The 20,292-nt window shown below is 34.5% G+C and overlaps 1 protein-coding gene across 5 annotated transcripts in view; it reads left to right on the top strand.

Annotated features, from left to right (window-relative positions):
- Positions 1-20,292, top strand: part of FUT8 (fucosyltransferase 8) — a 98,423-nt gene that overhangs the window by 39,155 nt on the left and 38,976 nt on the right. For all 5 annotated transcript variants that reach the window (XM_082761695.1, XM_082761694.1, XM_082761693.1 and 2 more), the window contains 3 exons: positions 5,628-6,056; positions 15,496-15,611; positions 15,769-15,934. In XM_082761695.1, coding sequence (XP_082617821.1) covers positions 5,854-6,056; positions 15,496-15,611; positions 15,769-15,934 — 485 coding nt within the window. In that variant the 5' untranslated portion in view covers positions 5,628-5,853. The remainder of the gene's footprint in view (positions 1-5,627; positions 6,057-15,495; positions 15,612-15,768; positions 15,935-20,292) is intronic.

Below are 20,292 nucleotides of genomic sequence, written 5' to 3'. Positions count from 1 at the left end.
TGTAATTTCCATGGAGAAGCACATTGTTCCTGCAGATTACTCTCCTCTCTTCCTAAAAGAAAAATCTCCAGTTGCTTTTTGTCTAAGTGTTTGCAGAGAACCTTAAAAGTGTTTGAAAAGCAAGCTGTATTTCTCTTATCCTTTTAAGGTACAGTCCCCTCTTTTGTTTAACATTGCATCAGTCATCTACTGAAACTTCAACAGCTGTCTGCATGGATAAAATGCTTAGAAATTACTGCATCTTTTTTCAAGCTTTCAAATGTAGTATGTTATAAAATCTTTAATCACTTGTTTTTATTACCTTATCTAAAACAGAGGATTGCTCGATATTATCAAACAGTATCTGTTTAGATGGTTGATGACATCCCTAGTTCTAAAAAGTTATTACTTTGGTTAATTCTGAACTCTTGTTAAACTATTTCAAATGCAGTCCTATATACACTTTCATCTTAAAAATCCCAAGTGCTGTGGGTATATCTTTCTGCCAGGGAGTTTGTTGTGGTGAAGATCAGAAATTATAGTATCTGAAAGCTTCATTATTGAATAAATCTACACTTGCAATGGAATTCAAAAGGATGGTGAATTCCATTAAGAAAATGTTTAATTAGAGAATAATCTGTTGATTGTGTAAATAATCCACTCATCTCACACAAAATCATAGAGGAGTATACCAAGAGAAAATTACATAGATTTCTCAGAGAAATCCACAGAGATATAATGTTAGGCTTTTACAAAAACAGTAGTAAAGATGAAGGTGTGGATGTAGAAGTAAATAGTAAATAAACCTCATGATTATGTTTACTTATGTCCTGTGATACATGTAGATAGAAGTTGAGAAGAAAAAAAAAGATGCAACTTTATACAATAATTAAATGTACGTATGGAATAATATAAAATTTATGTCCTTGTTCCAGAAAAGGTATTAGAAAAGGAAGTGGCTGAAGGCACGAATTGACAGTGACTTCTCCTGCAAGGAAGAGTCTTAGACTGGAGGAGAGGCAATATTAGTGCAGTTCCTTGTGAATTGCATCTGTTACCCTTCTCAGGTTCATGATGATATCACAGATTTATAGAATATCCCCAGTTGGAAGGGACCCACGAGGATCATCGAGTCCAACTACTCGCACCACGTAGGTCTACCAAAAAATTCAGACCGTATAACTAAGTGCACAGTCCAAACACTTAAACTCTGACAGGCTTGGTGCTGTGACTACGTCCCTGGGGAGCCTGTTTCAGTGTGCAACCACCCTCTTGGTGAAGAACCTTTTCATGATATCCAAACATTGTGACTGTCCCAAAAACAGATTCTAATGAAAATTAAGTGATAAAGTAGAGAGGGGTTGTGATGAGAGTCAGAATAATGTGCAAGAGGAATTGTTTTAATTTGGATACTGGAATAGGCTAAAGTATGATAACACCAAGTGTAAGGATTAAAAATAAATTTCTGTTCATAGAACAGGAACTCATCAATTTGAAGAGATATATGTGCAAAACGATTTGGAGCTATTATGTCCTCAGAAAATGGTTGAGGACTGCTAAAAGTAATGGAACCATGAAAAAGACAAATTCAGTCCTAGGGTGCATGAGAGAAAGCAGGTCTAAGAGAAAAGGAAGTACTTGCTTCATAGAACGTATTGATAACACCTTGCATGTTATGTATACAATTGTGATTCCTGATGTTCTGAAAAGATTTAATCTGAAAGGGAGCTTGTCCAGGATGCAGAGAATTTGCAAGTCTCTCATAGTGAAGTGCCTGTTCTATTTAGACTAGCATTTAAGTCTGAGCAAGGATATGGCCGCTTTCTGTAGACATGTTCTGGGTACAGAATAAGATAGGAATTGCACTCTATAAACCCAGTTCATACTAGCACAAGAGAGCTCTAGTATAGATATGCTAAGTATGGATTTAGTTTGGAAATTAAAGACAGCCTTTAAGCATTAGAAGAATGAGTTTTGGCACAGCCTTCCAATAACGTGTTAAAGCAAAACGTTGTTTTTTTTTTAAGTGGAACTTAATTGGTTTATAAACAAGTTTCTGTGACAGGTTACCTGAAATGCCAGGGTGTAGACTGTGACTGAAAAAATCTTTTCTAAACTATTTACTACCTAGCTGAGATTATGAACCTGATGTTTTCATTAAACAAATGGTATTTAACCCTTCATTAAGAATACATTGTACACATTGTGAATAATATTTGCAATCTGTTTGCTTATTTGTATCAAACACTACCTGGTCATTTTAATTCTAAAAGGATTATTTCTTTAGTCTCCAGTCCTTTGTCAGTAGCACTGCTGTCACATCATTGTTACATAGGAACTGGAACTGGCAATTTTGTGTTTGCTTTCTTCTTTCTCCTAAGAGCAGAACAGGTTAATATGCTTAGACCAGCGTGCTTTCTCAGGTGAAATCTTAAAAATATCAACTTAAATAAGTCTTATTGAGAAAAACTAACAACAATAAGAGCGTCCAGTCTAAGTTACATGAACGGGAAAACTTACTTTTTGAATGTTCCACATTTAGTGATCAAAAAGTCATTGTGCTAGTCCTTAACAGTGGAGTGAATTTCGTATTTCATGCTCTGAAAAAGAATTTTAGATAATTTACATGTCATTAAATATAATGGTGTATGTATCAGCTCTAATGATGCATGAGTTTTACTTCATGAGTAGTTTTTTTCTTTTCAGCTTATGTAACGTACCCTTGAAACCAGGTCAATAAGTAGTTGAGCCAAAAGTACACTTGCTTAGCTTGCTTTGAACTGAGTCTAAAATAATTTGAAACTGCACGTTGCCAATGAAAAGGTTATAATGCTATTCTAGGGCCATAATTCTGACTGGCAACCAAAAACAAGCAAGCAGAAAGTCTCCACTCTATCACTGGATTTGTTATTGAAATCATGTTGGGAACAGTAAGTTAACAAGGACCTTATTTAAATCATTGACATTCTTTCATTTAAAATGATGGTATTGAGTTAGTCAAGTTTCTGATTTGTAAGTATCTTCTACAGGAAGACATTATGGCGGGCAAGGTGAGGAAAGCTAGTATATAGTTTTTTCATTCATTAATTGTTTTGCTGTAGCAAAAGAACTTTGATATGCGTGCATATTATTTCTTCTGATGGCAGAGCTACACCTCAATCTTCTTTTTTAAACCATTTTAATTAGGTTAGTGTTCTTTTACCGTTTCCTTTAGTAATTTTGTAAACACTGCATTCTTTCATTTGAAATAGTGGTTTTTAATCAAACCTTTCATGCTAATTTGACTACAGAATGTTTTGTACGCTTACAATGAAATGTGGCTTACAAGTGTAGTGTGAACAATTTGATTTTTAAGTCATTGAAGCAGACATTTACTTTTATGTAAATATTCTGTCTGATTTTTAATGGAATCTAAATAAATTTGTGACACTAACCACTTTTTATGTGCTGTGCATTTGCCAGTAAATACAATTTAATTTGACTTCCTTTCTCACAATATTAGTTTCCGTTCAACTGATGCATTAAAGATTGTGTATTCCTAATGATTTATAATAGCAAGTACTTATCAAAACTTTTTTACTTCATTAAATAATGCATTTTATATTGAGTTTTTATAATAAAGCTACAGGGTTAAATCAGATAGGTGATACTTTACTTTCAATTTAACTTTAACTTTTGTCATCCATTTTCTGGGTGATTGGAAGTATAGATGTAAGCATACACTTTTCCACTTAGAACTTGAACTTCAGTCCATAGGGGTTTTATATTAATTGCGCCTGCAGGTAACTGATTTAACTCCAGGCTTGCTTTGCTTACAGCAGCAATCCTCTGTGGTCTGGGTATGGCCTATACTCTATATATACACTTTTTATTTGTGCTGTGATCTAAAAGATTATAGAAGAAGCCACTATTCCTAGAGGCAGTCCCACACTTTTACCACATTAAAGCAAAATATGTATTAAGCTTTCTTAGAGATCTCTAGAAGATGATATGCTCCTAGCATGGGAATCTGACCTTGCTTTCAAACAAAAAAAAATCTGTTCATAACTCATCTTGTCATAGATGCATTAAATGGAAGGGCCTGAGAGAGGTAGTACAAAAGTTTTCCATCTCATTAGTAGCATTCAGTTTTTAAATGGTTTATCTCGTGTGCCATCTTACTAGTCTTAAGTGGAAATTTTTATGCCTCTTTCAAAATTATACAAACAAAAATCTTCCAGCAAAATAACTATGATTTTTTCTGCATTTGAAAATATTTTTAACCTTTGAATATTTCTATCTGGAAGTAAGTGCTCTGTGCATAGGTGAGTTTGAAAGTTAATGGGGAGTCTTTTCTCTAAACTTGAAATGGAGTTGAAACAAAAGAAAAATCTAAGTGAAAGGAAAAAGAAATTAAGGTGAAGGAAGGATTAAGCAGAATAATAATTTGGGAGAATGTGGGTGTGGATAACATCTCAGAAGAAATTGGGTAGATTTCCAGCTTTCAGTATTGGAAATAGAGGTTATTTTGGAAATTGATTAAAAAAGGCGTAAGGGTGAAGAGGAGTGAGAAGCACTTTTGAAGATTTTGAACGTTTATCTGTTAGAGCTTAAAGTTTGTTCTGGATAAAATGAGGAAATTCTTGCAGTCATTAAGTGATGTTCACTAAGTAGAAAATGAAGAGGTGATTTTGCTTTTTTTTTTTTTTTTTTAAATGAATGCAGTGCTTGTCGATGCAAGAGGCTATTACTTTTTAAGCATTTTTGTACTTTTAATAATAATGCTTGTCAAACTGGGTTTGGTAGTTTTAATGCAGAAGAAACCCATTTCTAAAAATTAGATTTCTGAGCTCCAGCCTGATTTTCAGATCTGTGAGCATAACAATGCCGCATAGACTTTACTTGAAATCCCCCCTCTTTTTTACTTTTTAAATTTTCAGTGTTTCTATGTATCTGTTTCAGCAAGTGTGGTGGAAGGGTAAAGAGACAAGTTGTGTTGTCTTACAATTTTAAGCAAGAAATAAAATTTTGGCTTTACTTTTAGATGAGCATTCCAGTGGTCACTAGAAATTTTAAAGAAAGATATATAATGGGTTGTTTGTGTAGAAACTATTGCTTACAGTCTTCTCAGTGCTTGCAGTTGCTTAATTGGTGTTACAACTGTTTCTGGGCCAGTCTACATGCCAATATATTGTTAGAAATGGCAATAACAGTTTTGTTACAGGGTATTAGTCATGTTATAAGACAGTGGAGAAGAGAGTTCATAAAAGTGGAAAAAAAAAAAGAAAATTAATTTATAGTTAGTTGAATAAAACTCTCTGTTGTTGATAAAGAAGAATATGAAGTTTACCACGGAATGATGTTTGATGTATTTTAAAGTGTGAAACGACACTTTAACTGGTAAATATTTCTCTTACAGAAAGTCATGTTTATTCTGACCATTTCAAAGCCAGAATTCATGGAATATTCTTTTTGTAGTTGTGCCTGAGCTCCGTGTATTTAGTGTGCAAAGTTAAAAATGTTTTCTTTTTCTGTTTGACAGAATGTAGCAACATTTTCAGTCATTATTCCTGAATGTTAATGACAATACACTTAGCTTAATTGCAATCAAGTGTATTTTTATATACGAGAATTATAATTTCTTTCTTTTTTTTTTTTTCTTTTCACAGAGTATACTTCAAGAATGATACAATGTTAATGCTTTCTATGTACAGCTCTGTAAGGATCTTCTCTAAGGAGTTGCAATAAGACAAACACTGAGAATAATTTTTCTCCGGTACAATGTGGTGAAGGAGAGGAACTGAAATTTGTGCACTTTTTTGTACAGGCTAAGGACTTAAAATGTTTGTTATTTCGTGAGCAGAAGCAGTTCTGGAGTGAATTGAACATCTGAAAATGCGGCCATGGACTGGTTCCTGGCGTTGGATTATGCTCATCCTCTTTGCTTGGGGAACTTTACTTTTTTATATTGGTGGACACCTGGTACGAGACAGTGAGCACCCAGATCATTCTAGTCGTGAATTATCCAAGATACTTGCTAAACTTGAACGTTTAAAGCAGCAAAATGAAGACTTAAGGAGGATGGCAGAATCTCTCAGGTAGGATCTGAAAATAATTAAAACTGTTCAGAATATGGTTGTATGAAATATCAAAACTTAAAGTTTTTTTTTTTTTAACTTCACATTTAGTATATTTTAAAGTATAAGGCAGTGTTTCAGTCAGCGTTATAAATAGAAGTATGTTCCAAAATCTTTAAAGAAATTAAATAATGTTTTACATTTAATTTTGCTCTAACATAGAGTCATTAATTAATGGTGTCCAAGTGCTGTTGCCACAATACCAGTCTTCTGTAGGTGACTGATTTCTCACTGTCAACAAGTGCAATTGGTATGATATTTAAACCAATTAGAACAGCTAGCAACTTTTCTGTTTCTACACGCAGTAACTGGAAGCATTCATTTTCAAAGCGGTGAGAATTTGTATAGTTTGTTGAAGATATATGTGAACTTGTTCAAGGGGGACAAGCGCAGAGGCTTCATATGCTATAGTAGGAAACCAGAGGAGCAAAACTCAATACAATAACGTAGGGAATTGAACGGTGTTATTTATTTATTTATTTATTTATTAATCTCTAAGCGAGCTGAATTCATTTACTTTCTCTACCACAATCACATACAGGCGATTAATAAATACATGTGTCGAAGTGGTCTGACCAGAATAACCTGGGCAGACAAGGTAGACACAGGGCATTGGCTATTGAATCCTCATCGTGTCTCCTGGGTTCTTCTTGGTTGGCAATGGGAAACTCATTTTGGACTTGCCTTTTAATACTTTTCAGAGGCAGATACCATTTTGGGGCTTCTACCTCAGTATTTGGCTTTGCCCTTTATAAATCACTGGAAAAATCTGAATTGTACACATTTCTTCATTTTTCTTCTTCACTTGTTCTACAGTTCTAGTCCTGTTCTTCGTCTCGATATTTTATCTTCAGATCAGTTTACTTCTGCTCTTCATTTGAATGAAATCACACATTAATTCTCTAGCAGCTCAACGAATACCTTTCTTTTAACCCCGTTCCTTTTAACTCTGTTCTGATATTTCTTCTTGTGCGTTCTCTCTTTCATGTATATCCAGGGCTATTTGATCAGCTAGGCCGTGAAGTGACTTCCGCATCTTACTGAATTATCTTATAATTGCACTGTGTTCCTGGATTCTGAAATGTGCTGCATGCTGACAAGACTTCTTACCTTAGGCTCTGTGTTTTGAAAAATGTTTTGGATCTGTTAGCCCTGAAGACATACCTCAGCATTCATGCAGTGCAGCACAGAGGTGCACTAATGCTGCTGACCTAAGCAAAGGTGATTTTTACCTAGAGTAATATGGCCGTGAATACTTGAGTGGGCTGTAGTTGACTAAATTCAGTTAATTAATAGATGGTAACAACTACAGTGGCCAAAAGTTAAATACTTTTATTGATGAAATGGTGTAATATAGAGTATGTTGCTGTAAAGAAACATAAGAAAGGTCTTGTATTTGAATGCATAACAACAGCCTTAAATTCATTCAATATTAGAGAGTATTAGGCCACCTTAGGGTTTCTTGTCTAAGAGGGGAAATATTTGGCCCTGAATGTAAGATTACCACTCTCATGCTTTCAGCTTCCCACCTTTGGCTGACTTGAATGAGTGGTATTGCACAGTCATTGAAATATGACCATTTCAAATTACACAGTGGCTAGAAAAGAGTAAGTGCTCTTGATTTTACAGATGGCAGGGTACTCTTTTTCTTTTAAGGAGGAGGCAGTTGATTCTGTGATGCAGACATAAAATAAAGTATATTTTAGGCAGTGACGATTTTCTTAAACACCTTTCTTTTTTTCCTTGATTTTTGTACATTCAGAAAAATACTGTATTTTCAGTGCCAATTTATAAATAGTAGTTTATACCGTAGATAATTTGCCATGATTTATATAAATAAAACCATTAGTTTATTTCTAATCTAAGCATGTTAGAACAGAACATTCCTTCTCTATACTTCAGATAATTACTGCAATTTTCTAGAATTAAAGTAGTGATCCAAAACTGTCTTAACTGGACTCAGTACAGCTTCTGTGTGAATATGCTGCTGAAAGACATTTCTGAAACCTTTCTTCCTAGTGGCTCAATGTAACCACAGGAAAATTTGAAACTCTTGCACAAGAAAACCTGCAATGACTTTCAAGACCTATTTGAATAGCAGTACGCCTACACGTTCACTAGTCAGTGCTGGCTAGAAATGAGCCATCCTGGGACTGGAAGGCATAGTTTTTTAAAGGAGGTGATCTGAGACTGGCGATGTACTAGACTCTGAAGGGAATAATATATCACAACGTAAAGCCTTTTAATTATTTCTGTTGTGCAACATCCACAATGTTGTTTTTGTAGAATCTTCACAAATTGGGTTGAGATATGTTTCTTGGTCATCCTTCCATATTATTAAATCATAAAAGTGATAAAGGATTTCCGTTTCTTCTTTCTATGTTTGCCAAATAGAACAAGCAGTGTTAAAAATTGCTCTTGGATTTAAAATAGCCCATTATAGTTTTAAATATGGCTATTTACAATGTGGCAGCAGCCAACAGACTGTGGTTTCAGTATGTGTTCTGTAAGAGATTACTGCTGCTGTGAATATATATTAAAAATAAATAAATAAATAAAATTAGAATTAGAGAAGACAACTATTACTCTAGATATAGAATATAACATACGACAGAGTTAAGCTAGCTCATGAATTTCAACATATTTGAACAGTAATTCTAGGTTAAAGTCACTAGGAATTTAAACACAAGCGTACCTAGCTGGAGCACTCTTTTATTGCTGGAGCAATACACAGGAATCTGACTAACTTTATTAGTAAACATATTTTCACATAATTAGTTAAAACTTATGCGTGGAAAAGAAGCCCCAAGTAAACTTATTTCAGTGGATGGAAGCTCTGTGAATGGCAGAAAACTACCATCATATCTAGCTGTGCCATTAATAATAGATACCTAGGGGGCAATGGACAGAAAGCAAATACGAATACAAAAACTGTATAGTTTAATAAAATTAGAAGTCATTGAAACAATTTCCATTTGGAAGTTAGAAAAAAATGGTATTTGATCTTTAATTACATGGAGACCTTAGTTATATGGTAAGATACATTTCAATATAGCACATTTCATTTGCCCATCATTTCCCATTATCATTGATTCCTGTGACTTCTCTGACTCCATACTTACATAATAAAAGAGCACAGTCCCCTGAGACGATAGAAAGTTAAGAGCTGGGCTGTGCATGGATGACATCTGGTCATCTATGCAGGCTAGCACATGGCAACAAGAAATGATCTTTCCACCTACATGCATGCAAAATCAACCATTTAAAAGTTGAGACGTGCTGTATCCATGACAAAACTTTACAAAACCTTGCTTTGCTCTCTTTTGTTTTATAACTCTTAAAAATGCATTAGATCTTGTAATTTTTCCCTGTTTGCTTTTCTCCTATGTGGGATGTATAGGGTGTAGAATTAGGGTCTAGGTCAGTGAGAAGTCTGTTTTGTTTTGTTTTGTTTTGTTAACATTTGTATGTTTGATTTCATGGTGCCTTGCAATAGTGCAAGTTGGAGCAGTCCTATCTTTGAAAATTGCTTGGATTTAAGATATTCCTTTATTAATTAAGTGCTCTTTTGTATTGCACCTCTGAGGACTTGTGGCTTCACCTCCTTTTTATAGTACATTTGGAAAGCCTTAGGTGAGAAGTTAATGTCATTTTTTCTTTTGTTAATATGCTGCTCTTTAAAAATTTTACTTGTGATCACAGAAATATACCAGTGATGCAGAAGATACATGAAATTAAAGATGTTTTGTATTGCCTGGATTTTAGAAGTTATGTGCATGATTTTTGCGGCATAATGAGATTTAGAGAATTACCATAATCCTAACATGTGTATAAACAATATTGGCGTGAGCAAATCCGGGTTAATTTTAGAAGTAGCCTACATCTCATTAGTGCAAAATAGTAATCACATGGAGTTCTTTTCTAAATTTTACTATTCTGTTTCTAGTAGAATTGAAAGAGCCCTTCAAGACCACTTACTATAGATGTCATAGGACTTGCAGCAAAAAGGGAAACCTTTACTACAAATTTTGTTTTTACTTAAAAGAGACTTGCTAAGGAGTAATAATCCAAGCAAAGTATTGCATAATGTTGTTTCATTATCATCCTGCACTGTAGTTTTACCTGAAGTTCAAATTTACGAGTAGGATTATGATAAGACTGCTGAAGACTGTTGCTGTTGTGTCTAGGTGATACAAGGCTTTTACAAGGAGAACTTAAAAAGATTACTTTTGTGATTTCTGATATTCTTAAATGGAAGCTGGAAAAGTTGTGTGTATGCTTTCATCTATCCCCTAGACTTCCTTTTTACAATAGATTAATGGTTCATAATACTCCTTTGTATGTTGCTGGAAGACATTCACATTTTTATCTTACGTTGTTTGTTAGTCGTACCCTCTCCTGGCAGATATGCCTGGCAGTGTAGGAACCAGCAATTTCAGAGTTCTCTTCAGGGAAACATAGAATCTTGTTAAATGTATTCATACTGTGTTCATATTACTAATATGTCACATTCCATTTATATTTAAGGATATATGTTTACTCCCTTGAGTCTGTTAACTATTAAATTTTGTGGAAAATGCAATTGTTTTAATAAGTACAATAACCTATTTCTTATCTGAATAGGAGAAAGTGTTACAAAGTGGAATGGGAGTGAAAAAGGGCAAAATGTAGTTAAAAAAAAAAAAAAACACAACAAAAAACGAGAAGTACTGGTATTTCTAGACACTATTTTCATATTTTAGAGTGTAGCTTCAGAGCAAAGAATTACAATATATTGATTTTGAAAGAGCAGTATGACTGCTTTAACGTTGTTGGAGCTGAGGCTGGGACAGAATCCAACCTCAGGATCAATTAATCACATGCAAATCTATTAAAGCACTTCTGTCAATTACTCTGAGCAGTTTTGGGCCCAATAAGCCTGTAGAACCTGGTAAGCATTGAAAGGTACTTGGATACAAGAATATGTTTAGGTTGACAAAATTTAAAATATTATTTTAAAATATTTTCTATTAGCTCTATTTAAGTGTCTCATGTTCAAAGCTGAGGTCATCTCACAGGGCCAAGGAGTGAAGGAGAAAATAATTGTCTTATGTGGTATGCATCTCTGGTCTTTCTATTTTATTTTATTTTATATTTATTTTTGGTGCAATTCTGAACTAAGGGAAGGGACACATCTTCAGGGGATATAAATCAGCACTGATCAGGGCCATGCTGATTTAAATTGACTAGGGAGCCTGCTCACTCTTTATTTGCAGGTAACCTTGAATATTTTCTTTCAGTTTTATTTACTGAGGATGTTTTTATCTTAGAAGGGTGAAGTGACAGCTGAAATTCCCTTTGTTTGTTTGTGTGTGTTAGTAGTCATTAATAATCAAACATAATTTCCTTCTTGTAGAAAGAAGAAATGCCAAACACAATGTGGATTTAGTTATTTATAGGCCTTCCAGTGCCACACAAAGAACTCAGAAAGATATAAATAAAAGAATGAGAAAATGTGTGAGCTTTTGAAATCTTACATTTTTCCTTTTGCTGGTAAATTAATGTTAACTTTTAAATACATAAGAAATAGAAAAAGATTAACATATTTTTGTAATTTTTGGATCAAATTTATTTACAAGCATTTTAGAAAATATGGCAGTTAAATTGGAAGTCACTACATTACATTGCTGAGTGCTTCTTTTTGCTTTCAGAGACTCAGGTTAGAGATGCTACTTTACCATTGTCCCACTGTTACATAAGGTGATGAGAAAATGGCCTCAGTGATATGGCTAGTGTACACAGATTTCTTTTTTCTGTCTTGGAGTGCAGCTGGGTTAGTAAACAAGGGCAAAGCAGAAACTGTTTACCTTTGTAACAATTCCTCTGATATTGAAAGCTATACAGCAATATTTTTATTTTCTATGAGTTTATTATGGAAAAGATCATTTGTATTTACTTCAAAATGGTGGGAAGCAGTATGCAAAAATCACAACTTGTAAGTACTGAGAAAAATAATTCAAACAGAACTGCTATTTGATGTACTATCATGGCTGCCCATGTGAGTGGATTATAAATCTGTTTATTTTGTATTTATAACTTAATTTACAATGTTATTATAGCAATAAATGAAGGGTATGTGCTAGAAGCTTTCTGACATATTCTTTTATTGTTGTTAAGAACAGTCATAATTTAGATTAACTCACTTTAAACTCAAATCTCAAAAGTTAAGGAGAAAGTCAGTTGTCAGGGTGGATTTTGGTATGAAAACTTATGCATATGTTTTTCAACAGGAGTTCTTATGAATAAGTGTGTGTTATTCATAGGACTGTCTGCACTGGAAGTTATCTGCATAGATGCCATGAGTATAGATAAGGATTGCAATTCAAACACTTTTCCCTCAAATGTTGCCTTATCTCCAACTCAGTAGATGTACTTGTAGAGGGCAGTAACAAGAAAGCTGAACTCGTTGCAGAGAAGAACCTTTTCCTTAATTTTGAGACTGGATGAAAGTGAGGAAGACAGCAATTCCAAGTCTGATGAGGTAACAGATTAAGAGATGAAACTTCAAAAAAAAAAAAAAAAGTTATTTTAGTTTTATCCCAAAATGATGTAATTAAAAAAAAAAATCCAAACAACTAGCTTAGGAGAATCCCTCCCTGCTGCCATCTTAGCTCTTTTTATCTGACAACATAAGTATTGTAAACATTTTTATTGCAGTATGCCAAAGCAAGTTAAAATTTAAATGGCATGTAATTTTCTTCTTTAAAATTTGAATTATATCAGATGACCACAGTTACTGTGCTTCTTTCATATTATCCATCCATCTGTAGGATCTAATTGCTACTTTAGCAGACTGACTTTATGTTCAGACGATTTATAGGCTGTCTGAGGATTTCCTGTGGTAACAATTTTATATCATTTACCTTAACATTCTTCACAAATTCTACATTTAGGGAACTGAAATTATACAAGATAAGCCATTCCTTTTTTCCTTGAAACTTTGCAGTAGTTTTGTGGTTAGGTGTCCTATCACAATCCAAAGTGTGATACCAAGTTGGTGGATCACAAATAGATTCCAACTTTGTAGTTTTAAACTACTGAAAGAACTTAAATAAGTTTCAGTATGTATTTAAGGGTTGATTTGTATTGTTTTGTGCATGGCAATACAATATCATAACTTGGTATAGCATCTTACTATGTATTTGCTTTAGAATCAAATTTACGAATATGTGGTTTTTGCCTGTTCATTCAGGAGGAGTATATTTTGGGAGTACACATATTTCAGCTTAGAATATTTTCTCTAGTTTTGTCATGCTTGCTTCCTCAGTGCATAAAAATACAGATATATGACCAGTTACTGATCACTCCTTTTTATTTACCATGGTAGAATGAACGGTGAGAGCTTTAAAACCCAAACAAATATCTTGCACTCATTTAATTTGCTTCTAATATGGAGTTTTGATTGTAGATTTTTTAAAATAAATTTGTCAGATTGCATAACCTTCTTTTTTACCTTTCCCTCCCTACTCTGAAAAAAGGGCATTAATGCTATGCTTCATTTTATATACCCTTCTGATGCTCATGTTAGATATTTATCCCTTTCAAATGTTTAAGTGATAATGGATTTTTCATCAGCACCAAAATTTATGTTGATATTTAACCATCCAGATCTGACAGACATTAAAGTTAATGACAACCTCCTAAAGATCCTACTGAAATGCAATTTCGGTTTTAGGGTGAAGATACTCCCTCTGGCACTTATTTTCTCTATGCTAGAGGCATCTTTGATCTGGCAAAGGATCTCCCCTTTTTGCGTCTTGAAATTCTGAGTATATGTGTGTGGAGAGAATCTCTCTTTATGATCTTTATGATACTATTGTGTTTGTGATGAATGAAGAACTATTTTCATGTTCTCTAAGAATTCTGTATTCCTCATAGTTCTAGGAACTTTTCATTACATATCTGCTTCCTCTTTTTCTATGCAAGATCAGCTCTTTAAAAAATCTTACAAAAAGCTGGAATAATTTATATCCCTCAGGTCCACCAGAAGTTTCATTTTTGCATAGACGAAAGGGTTTATGTTTTTCCCTCCATTCATTTTTAATTCACGAGGTAAATAGAAGGTGGTATCTAATTTTTATTCCTCAACAGTTTCAGTTTATTAATTTGTGGATTCAATTTGAGATGATAAGCAAATCTCTGTAATACCCTCAGGGCTGATTGGTGGCTTACAGGTTTTAGGATAAGCATTTCCATGCTTCTCCTGTGCTCATATACCAGAATTTTCACAAATGGCTGTCACATTTTTTAGTATTGTTTCAGGTCACCAGCATTTGAGATAACTAGAATTGTCAAGAAAAATTATCACGATGATGCATTTGAGAAGCTAGGATCTTGTACTCAGTCCAAAAAAATACATTGAAATCATCTTGTGATTATATGTGGGAAGACTAACTTAAAAGGCAGAGTTGCAGTGTTGGAACCCTGGTTCTCTAGCAATACATAGCCAGCATTCCAGACTAGAATGATCACAGAATCACAGAATTTCTAGGTTGGAAGAGACCTCAAGATCATCGAGTCCAACCTCTGACCTAATGCTAACAGTCCCCACTAAACCATTTCCCTAAGCTCTACATCTAAACGTCTTTTGAAGACTTCCAGGGATGGTGACTCCACCACTTCCCTGGGCAGCCTGTTCCAATGCCTCACAACCCTTTCAGTGAAGAAGTTCTTCCTAACATCTAACCTAAAACTCCCCTGGCTCAACTTAATCCCATTCCCCCTCGTCCTGTCACCAGGCACGTGGGAGAACAGGCCAACCCCCACCTCGCTACAACCTCCCTTGAGGTACCTATAAAGAGCGATAAGGTCGCCCCTGAGCCTCCTCTTCTCCAGGCTGAACAAGCCCAGCTCCCTCAGCCGCTCCTCGTAGGACTTATTCTCCAGGCCCCTCACCAGCTTCGTCGCCCTGTTTGATCTTCCTGTGTGAAAATAATAAGTACCCAGAACTTGAATCTTGTAAAGGAACACCCCTCAATTAGCTTTGCTTGTGTGCCAGTCAGTCTAGCAAATGGTCATGTTTATCCTGTTTCTTACAGGAGAAAAGTTGAGCTGCTGCAAATACTGCTTTCATATGTAGGGCCTAGGATTGTTATCCTCAGTAAGGGGAAGCCTTGTAAACAGCGCAACACTAGGCTGAATCTATGCACTATGTTATATACTTTTTCCCATGAACCCAAGGTTTTAAAATCTTATTTTATGTTAATATATTTAATTTCTTCTGGTTTAAAAAAATGCCAAGAACTTTATCAGCAAAACAGCATGGAACAAAATGGGAGGAGAGCTGAATTGTTCACACAGATAATTTAGCAAATATCACTTACATTTATAAATCATAATTTCTTTATTTTCTGTATCCTAGGATACCAGATGGTCCCATTGATCAGGGACCAGCTGCAGGAAAGGTACATGCTTTAGAGGAGCAACTTTTAAAGGCCAAAGAACAGATAGAAAACTATAAGAAGCGGCCAGGAGATGGTTGGTAGATACATTTTCTTCTACTTCTCAAATTAGTTTTGCCATTGCATATCTAATGTATTAGTACTAATTACTAATGTATTCATTAAAAAAAAAAAAGCGCTACAAATACTGATCCTTTTATGTTTCTTCCTTTTTTTAATTTTAATTTTAACAGGAGGCCTTGGAAAAGACCATGAAATACTGAGGAGAAGGATTGAAAATGGGGCTAAAGAACTTTGGTTTTTCCTCCAGAGTGAATTAAAGAAGTTAAAAAAACTAGAAGGAAGTGAGCTGCAAAGACGCATTGATGAATTTCTGTCTGATCTGGGTCATCAGGAAAGGTATTTGTATTAGTTGCTTCTGCATTTATATTGGAAGGACTGTGGATTGACTTAAGTAAGTAAAATACTGATGTACTGCTTTAAAAATTTCATAGGATAAATTACTGGTGTGATATTACTGGCTAAAATAGCATGTCTGAAGCATGAAAATAAAATTATAACTTTATTTAATGGGATATAATTTATATATTCAGCTTATGTCACTGTAGCTTAGAGTATGACCCTTTAACTTGATATTTGGTTTTTAATTGGAAGACTTGTGTCTCAGAATGCCAGTTGAAGCTTTTCAATTGCATCTATCTGTATGTATACATGTACGTGTATTTGAACATACAGCAAAACCATGAGAAAACGTTCAAAATATTTCTTTTTGATATTATAAAAATCACGTCATATATTATCTGATCATAAATACTAGAATATAAGTTCCATTGATTGTGGGGATATTATATAATTATAATTACTTTAAAATTGGGTAAGATCTTAATTTCAGGACTAATTGTCATTATGAAAATTCACTTTTCCCCTTAATTAAAACTTAACAGAGAATATATCAAATAGAAATTACCTTTGCTTAAGTTTTCATTATTATGTTGGAATTGTATTTTCAGTTGTTGATCTTTGGCCTCCACATTGTTGATATACCTTTTGTTGAAATATCATTGTTGAAATACCTAAAACATTCGGTGTAAGTCTTGTTCATGCTCAACAAAATTATTTCAAGAAGTGTCAAAAATTAAGTAAGATCTCTGTAAGCCAATTAAATTTAAAATGTTATGTTCCCAACAGGATTTCAGTGGCAATTTCTGTCTTGTTAGTAAATAGTCAAAAGAAAATTTTGGAGTTAACTAAATATACCACCTTAAACAAGTATCTCTCCCCCAAAATCTGAGAGATCTGCATGTTTGAACATCGGTAGTAAAGCATGAGCCTTTGAAAATATTACTGTAGTAAAAGGAAAACCTGGTAAGAAATTTTTGGAAGTCATGTAAACAATATTAAAAAAACAGATAAGTTTAAAAATATGAGTTTGATCATTAGTGTGGGCAAAGACTTCAATCTATTTAATTTTGTAATTTAATCTTTCAAACCCCAGAATGTCACAGATTGATGGAGTTTAAAGTGAGAAGGGACCATTCAATTATCTAGAGTTATTATCTGTATAAAATAGGCCATTATGTTTCATTTAATTATTTCTCTGCTGAGTGCAATAATGCATGTTTGACTGAAGTAGTGCTTGGCCAAGCAGTATTTTCTGAAAACCTCAGATCTTCCATTGAACAGTCAACCAACAGAGAAGCTGCCACATCCTTATGGTTTCAATAGTTATTTCTACTCAGAAATGTTTGCTTGCCTCCAGAGAAGTTATTTTCTCTTAGGTTCGTGGGCTGCAGGTCATTGATTTTTGACATATCATTTAAACTGTGTGTGCTGAAACTGGAGCACATTGTATTATGGCAAACTTACTGATATCCATCATGGGGACCAAATCACTGCTGTACACATTACTGATGTGTTTATATACTCTAGATTGCAGCAGGCAGTAGTGACAGTGGAATCTTGAATATTGTTTTGATGCCAGAATATTTTTATGTCCCTACCTCCCAGGATGAATCTTTCTCTTACTCCTTTCCTTCCAGCACCGATGACTATTAATTCACTAAGACCAACTTTCAAGTTATCTTTATTTCTGTCTGACAGCCTTATCTTCATATCCATCTTTACTTAAGGATGAGATGAAACTCCTGGTAGAAACACACTTCTTTACACTGCATATTAAAATTGTACATTGTAGACCTCTCAAAGTTTTAAGTCCCACCAAAGAAGTCTGTGTTACTTGAAGAAGTTTGTATATATGGTACAGTGAATAACAGCTGTGCTTTTTTTTAAACAATTTTCTTGTTGAATAAGATCAGTCTTTACATGGTGTTTATCAAAAGAAGAATGTCATGAAGTCTGTTGAGTCTTAGAAGCAGATCTGTGTAGAATTTCCTGTGTAGTGAGGTCCCCAAAGAATTCTGATGTTTTTTAAGTGAAAACCAAACAGCCAGAAACTGTTTCAAAGATAAATAAATAAAATGTAGACTAATTTTTTGAAATATGGAAATTCAAAACAACTGTAAGAGAAAATATACAAAAATGTTCCTACAGTATTCAGTCTGTGTACTTGGTGTATTTGCAACATTGGCTTCAGGTAGAAAAAAGATCTTGTGCTGCAGAACGCACCTCTTGGTTGCATCTATTCCTTAGAAAGTTCATTCTTTCACCTTTGAAGTCTGTCTCCCCCTTTCATTTTAGTCTCAGTCTTTCCTAAGCTACAGGAAGATTCCTGGCTCCTTGTGTGCACATCTTTCAGCCTGTGCAGCAATGCTGTTTATGGGATGTCCTTTTTCCTTAGGATGCACTGTAGCTACCCAGTCTCTTTTTCCCTACACACGGTCCATATGATCTTTTTCCTAAAAAGGAACGTAAATTTACAACGAGCAAGTCAGATGCTGTCACTCACTCTGAGACTCACTGGAATTTGGCTGTTTTGGTAATTGCTGATTGAAAATATTGCCTATATATCTGAGATAAATGAAATACTGTACGTTAAGCTGGTATTGCTACATTTATATATATACATAAATTTACTTACATATTTTGTTACGTATAATAATATTTGGGTTAGAAAGCTTAGGGTTAAGTGTAAGTACTTAGGGAAGTTTCTAGTGTCTTCATTATGTGGGAAAGTGGATACAGGGGTAGAAATTCATGCAGTGACAAGATAGCTATCTAAGCAAAGCAGCTGATTTTTCTTGTTGCTTGTGAGGAAAACTTTTGTCATATTAAAAATTTGCTTGCTTTTAGAGATGATAGACTTAAAGATGGTTTCTGTGTCTCCAGCTATGTAGTATTGGAGTTCTTTGGTAACCTTAGTGGTGTTGTGCAAATGGTCTGTTGCTAACATGATAGCACTTCTACTGTCTGATACCTTAAATGCTATTTCTTGGCTCTACCCTAGGGGTTGTGTAGATTTTCTCACTAAGGGTGCCAGTCTTGATAGATGTTTTAGTCTAGTATTTCACTACTTAGTCTGTTTCAAAAACAACGTAGTCCAGTGCAGAGTTTCCTGTGTTGGTATATGTAATTATATTATTGTAGTTGCCATAGGGAAGAGGGTCTTTGAGAGTAGCTTCATCTTAACAGTGGAAAGACTATTTGATATAGAGTTAACAAAAAAGAAAAGATTAATCTACTAGTTGCCATGACTGTATCCTATGTTGGCTTTCTGTTGTTTGCCAAGTGGCTGTTACCATGTTTCATTCCTTCTCATCCTGTTGAACAGTTGTCATCATTGTATTTGTGGTAGCTGGCCAAGGTTTGATGCATAGTGTTGGGCATATTTTCACATTATTTCAGTTTGGTGGAACATCTAACATCTTTTTTCCTCTGAGTTTTTATTTATTGATGTGCAGCAGTGTCTAGGATATTTATACGTGATTTTGCCATGCAGCTAGAATAAATGCCTAGACTTTAAAAACATGATAAAAATGACCCCTCACGCCCCCGCTTTTTTTTTTTTTGTGTGTGTGTGACAATCAAATGCAGATGAAATACAGAGCCAGATTCCTTACTCCACTCTGCTTTCTAGGAGCAAAATGCTTCCAGAGCAGCTCCAAGATTTAGTTTATGATATGAAACAAAAATAGCAACAACCAGTTGATATTGTTGGTTAGTAACACAATGAGAGACTACATTTGACTTCATAAGGATCTACGAGTCCAATATCTGAAATTCTTTCTGCCACTTTGCCACCTGCAATATCCTCTATTAATCCTATTCAGGCTCATCTTTCGTCTGCACTTAGCTATCTCAGGCTAAGTGATCACCAGTCCCCCTACTTTGTCTCTCTATATGGAGCCCAACCCTGGTCTTTGATATTAGTCCATGTCTTTTATAAATCTGTCTTATTAAGCTATTGTGGTGGTCTGCTGCACGCAAAAGAATGTAGCAGAAATAAACCTAAAGAATGCACATTTCCTAGCAAGAGCAAAGAAAGGAGGTGTCCATGACTGTATGTTAAATCTGCAGTAACCTATCGTCATGTCTGTGTGGTAACACATGTGAATTTCTTGTTCCTGGTTTACTTCAGACATTTACAGAGTAAATATTTTTTTAACAAAGGATTGTGAGTACTTTCTGAAACCTCTTGCATGAATTCATAAGATAAAGTTTCATGGTCTCAAGACAGTATTGACTGCCTGTTGATCACAGTAATGTGACTACATTCAAAGAGCATCTTCTCTAGTATCCACAAGAATGATTTGGGATGTTTTTTCTAGCCCATCACCTGTTTAATGCTATAATTACTTATC

This window comes from Aythya marila (genome assembly GCF_965140915.1).
Source record: "Aythya marila genome assembly, chromosome: 5".
In the NCBI taxonomy this organism is placed as follows: Eukaryota; Metazoa; Chordata; class Aves; order Anseriformes; family Anatidae; genus Aythya; species Aythya marila.
Note: the sequence above shows the minus strand (reverse complement) of the source record. Positions and strands in the feature narration are given on the sequence as shown.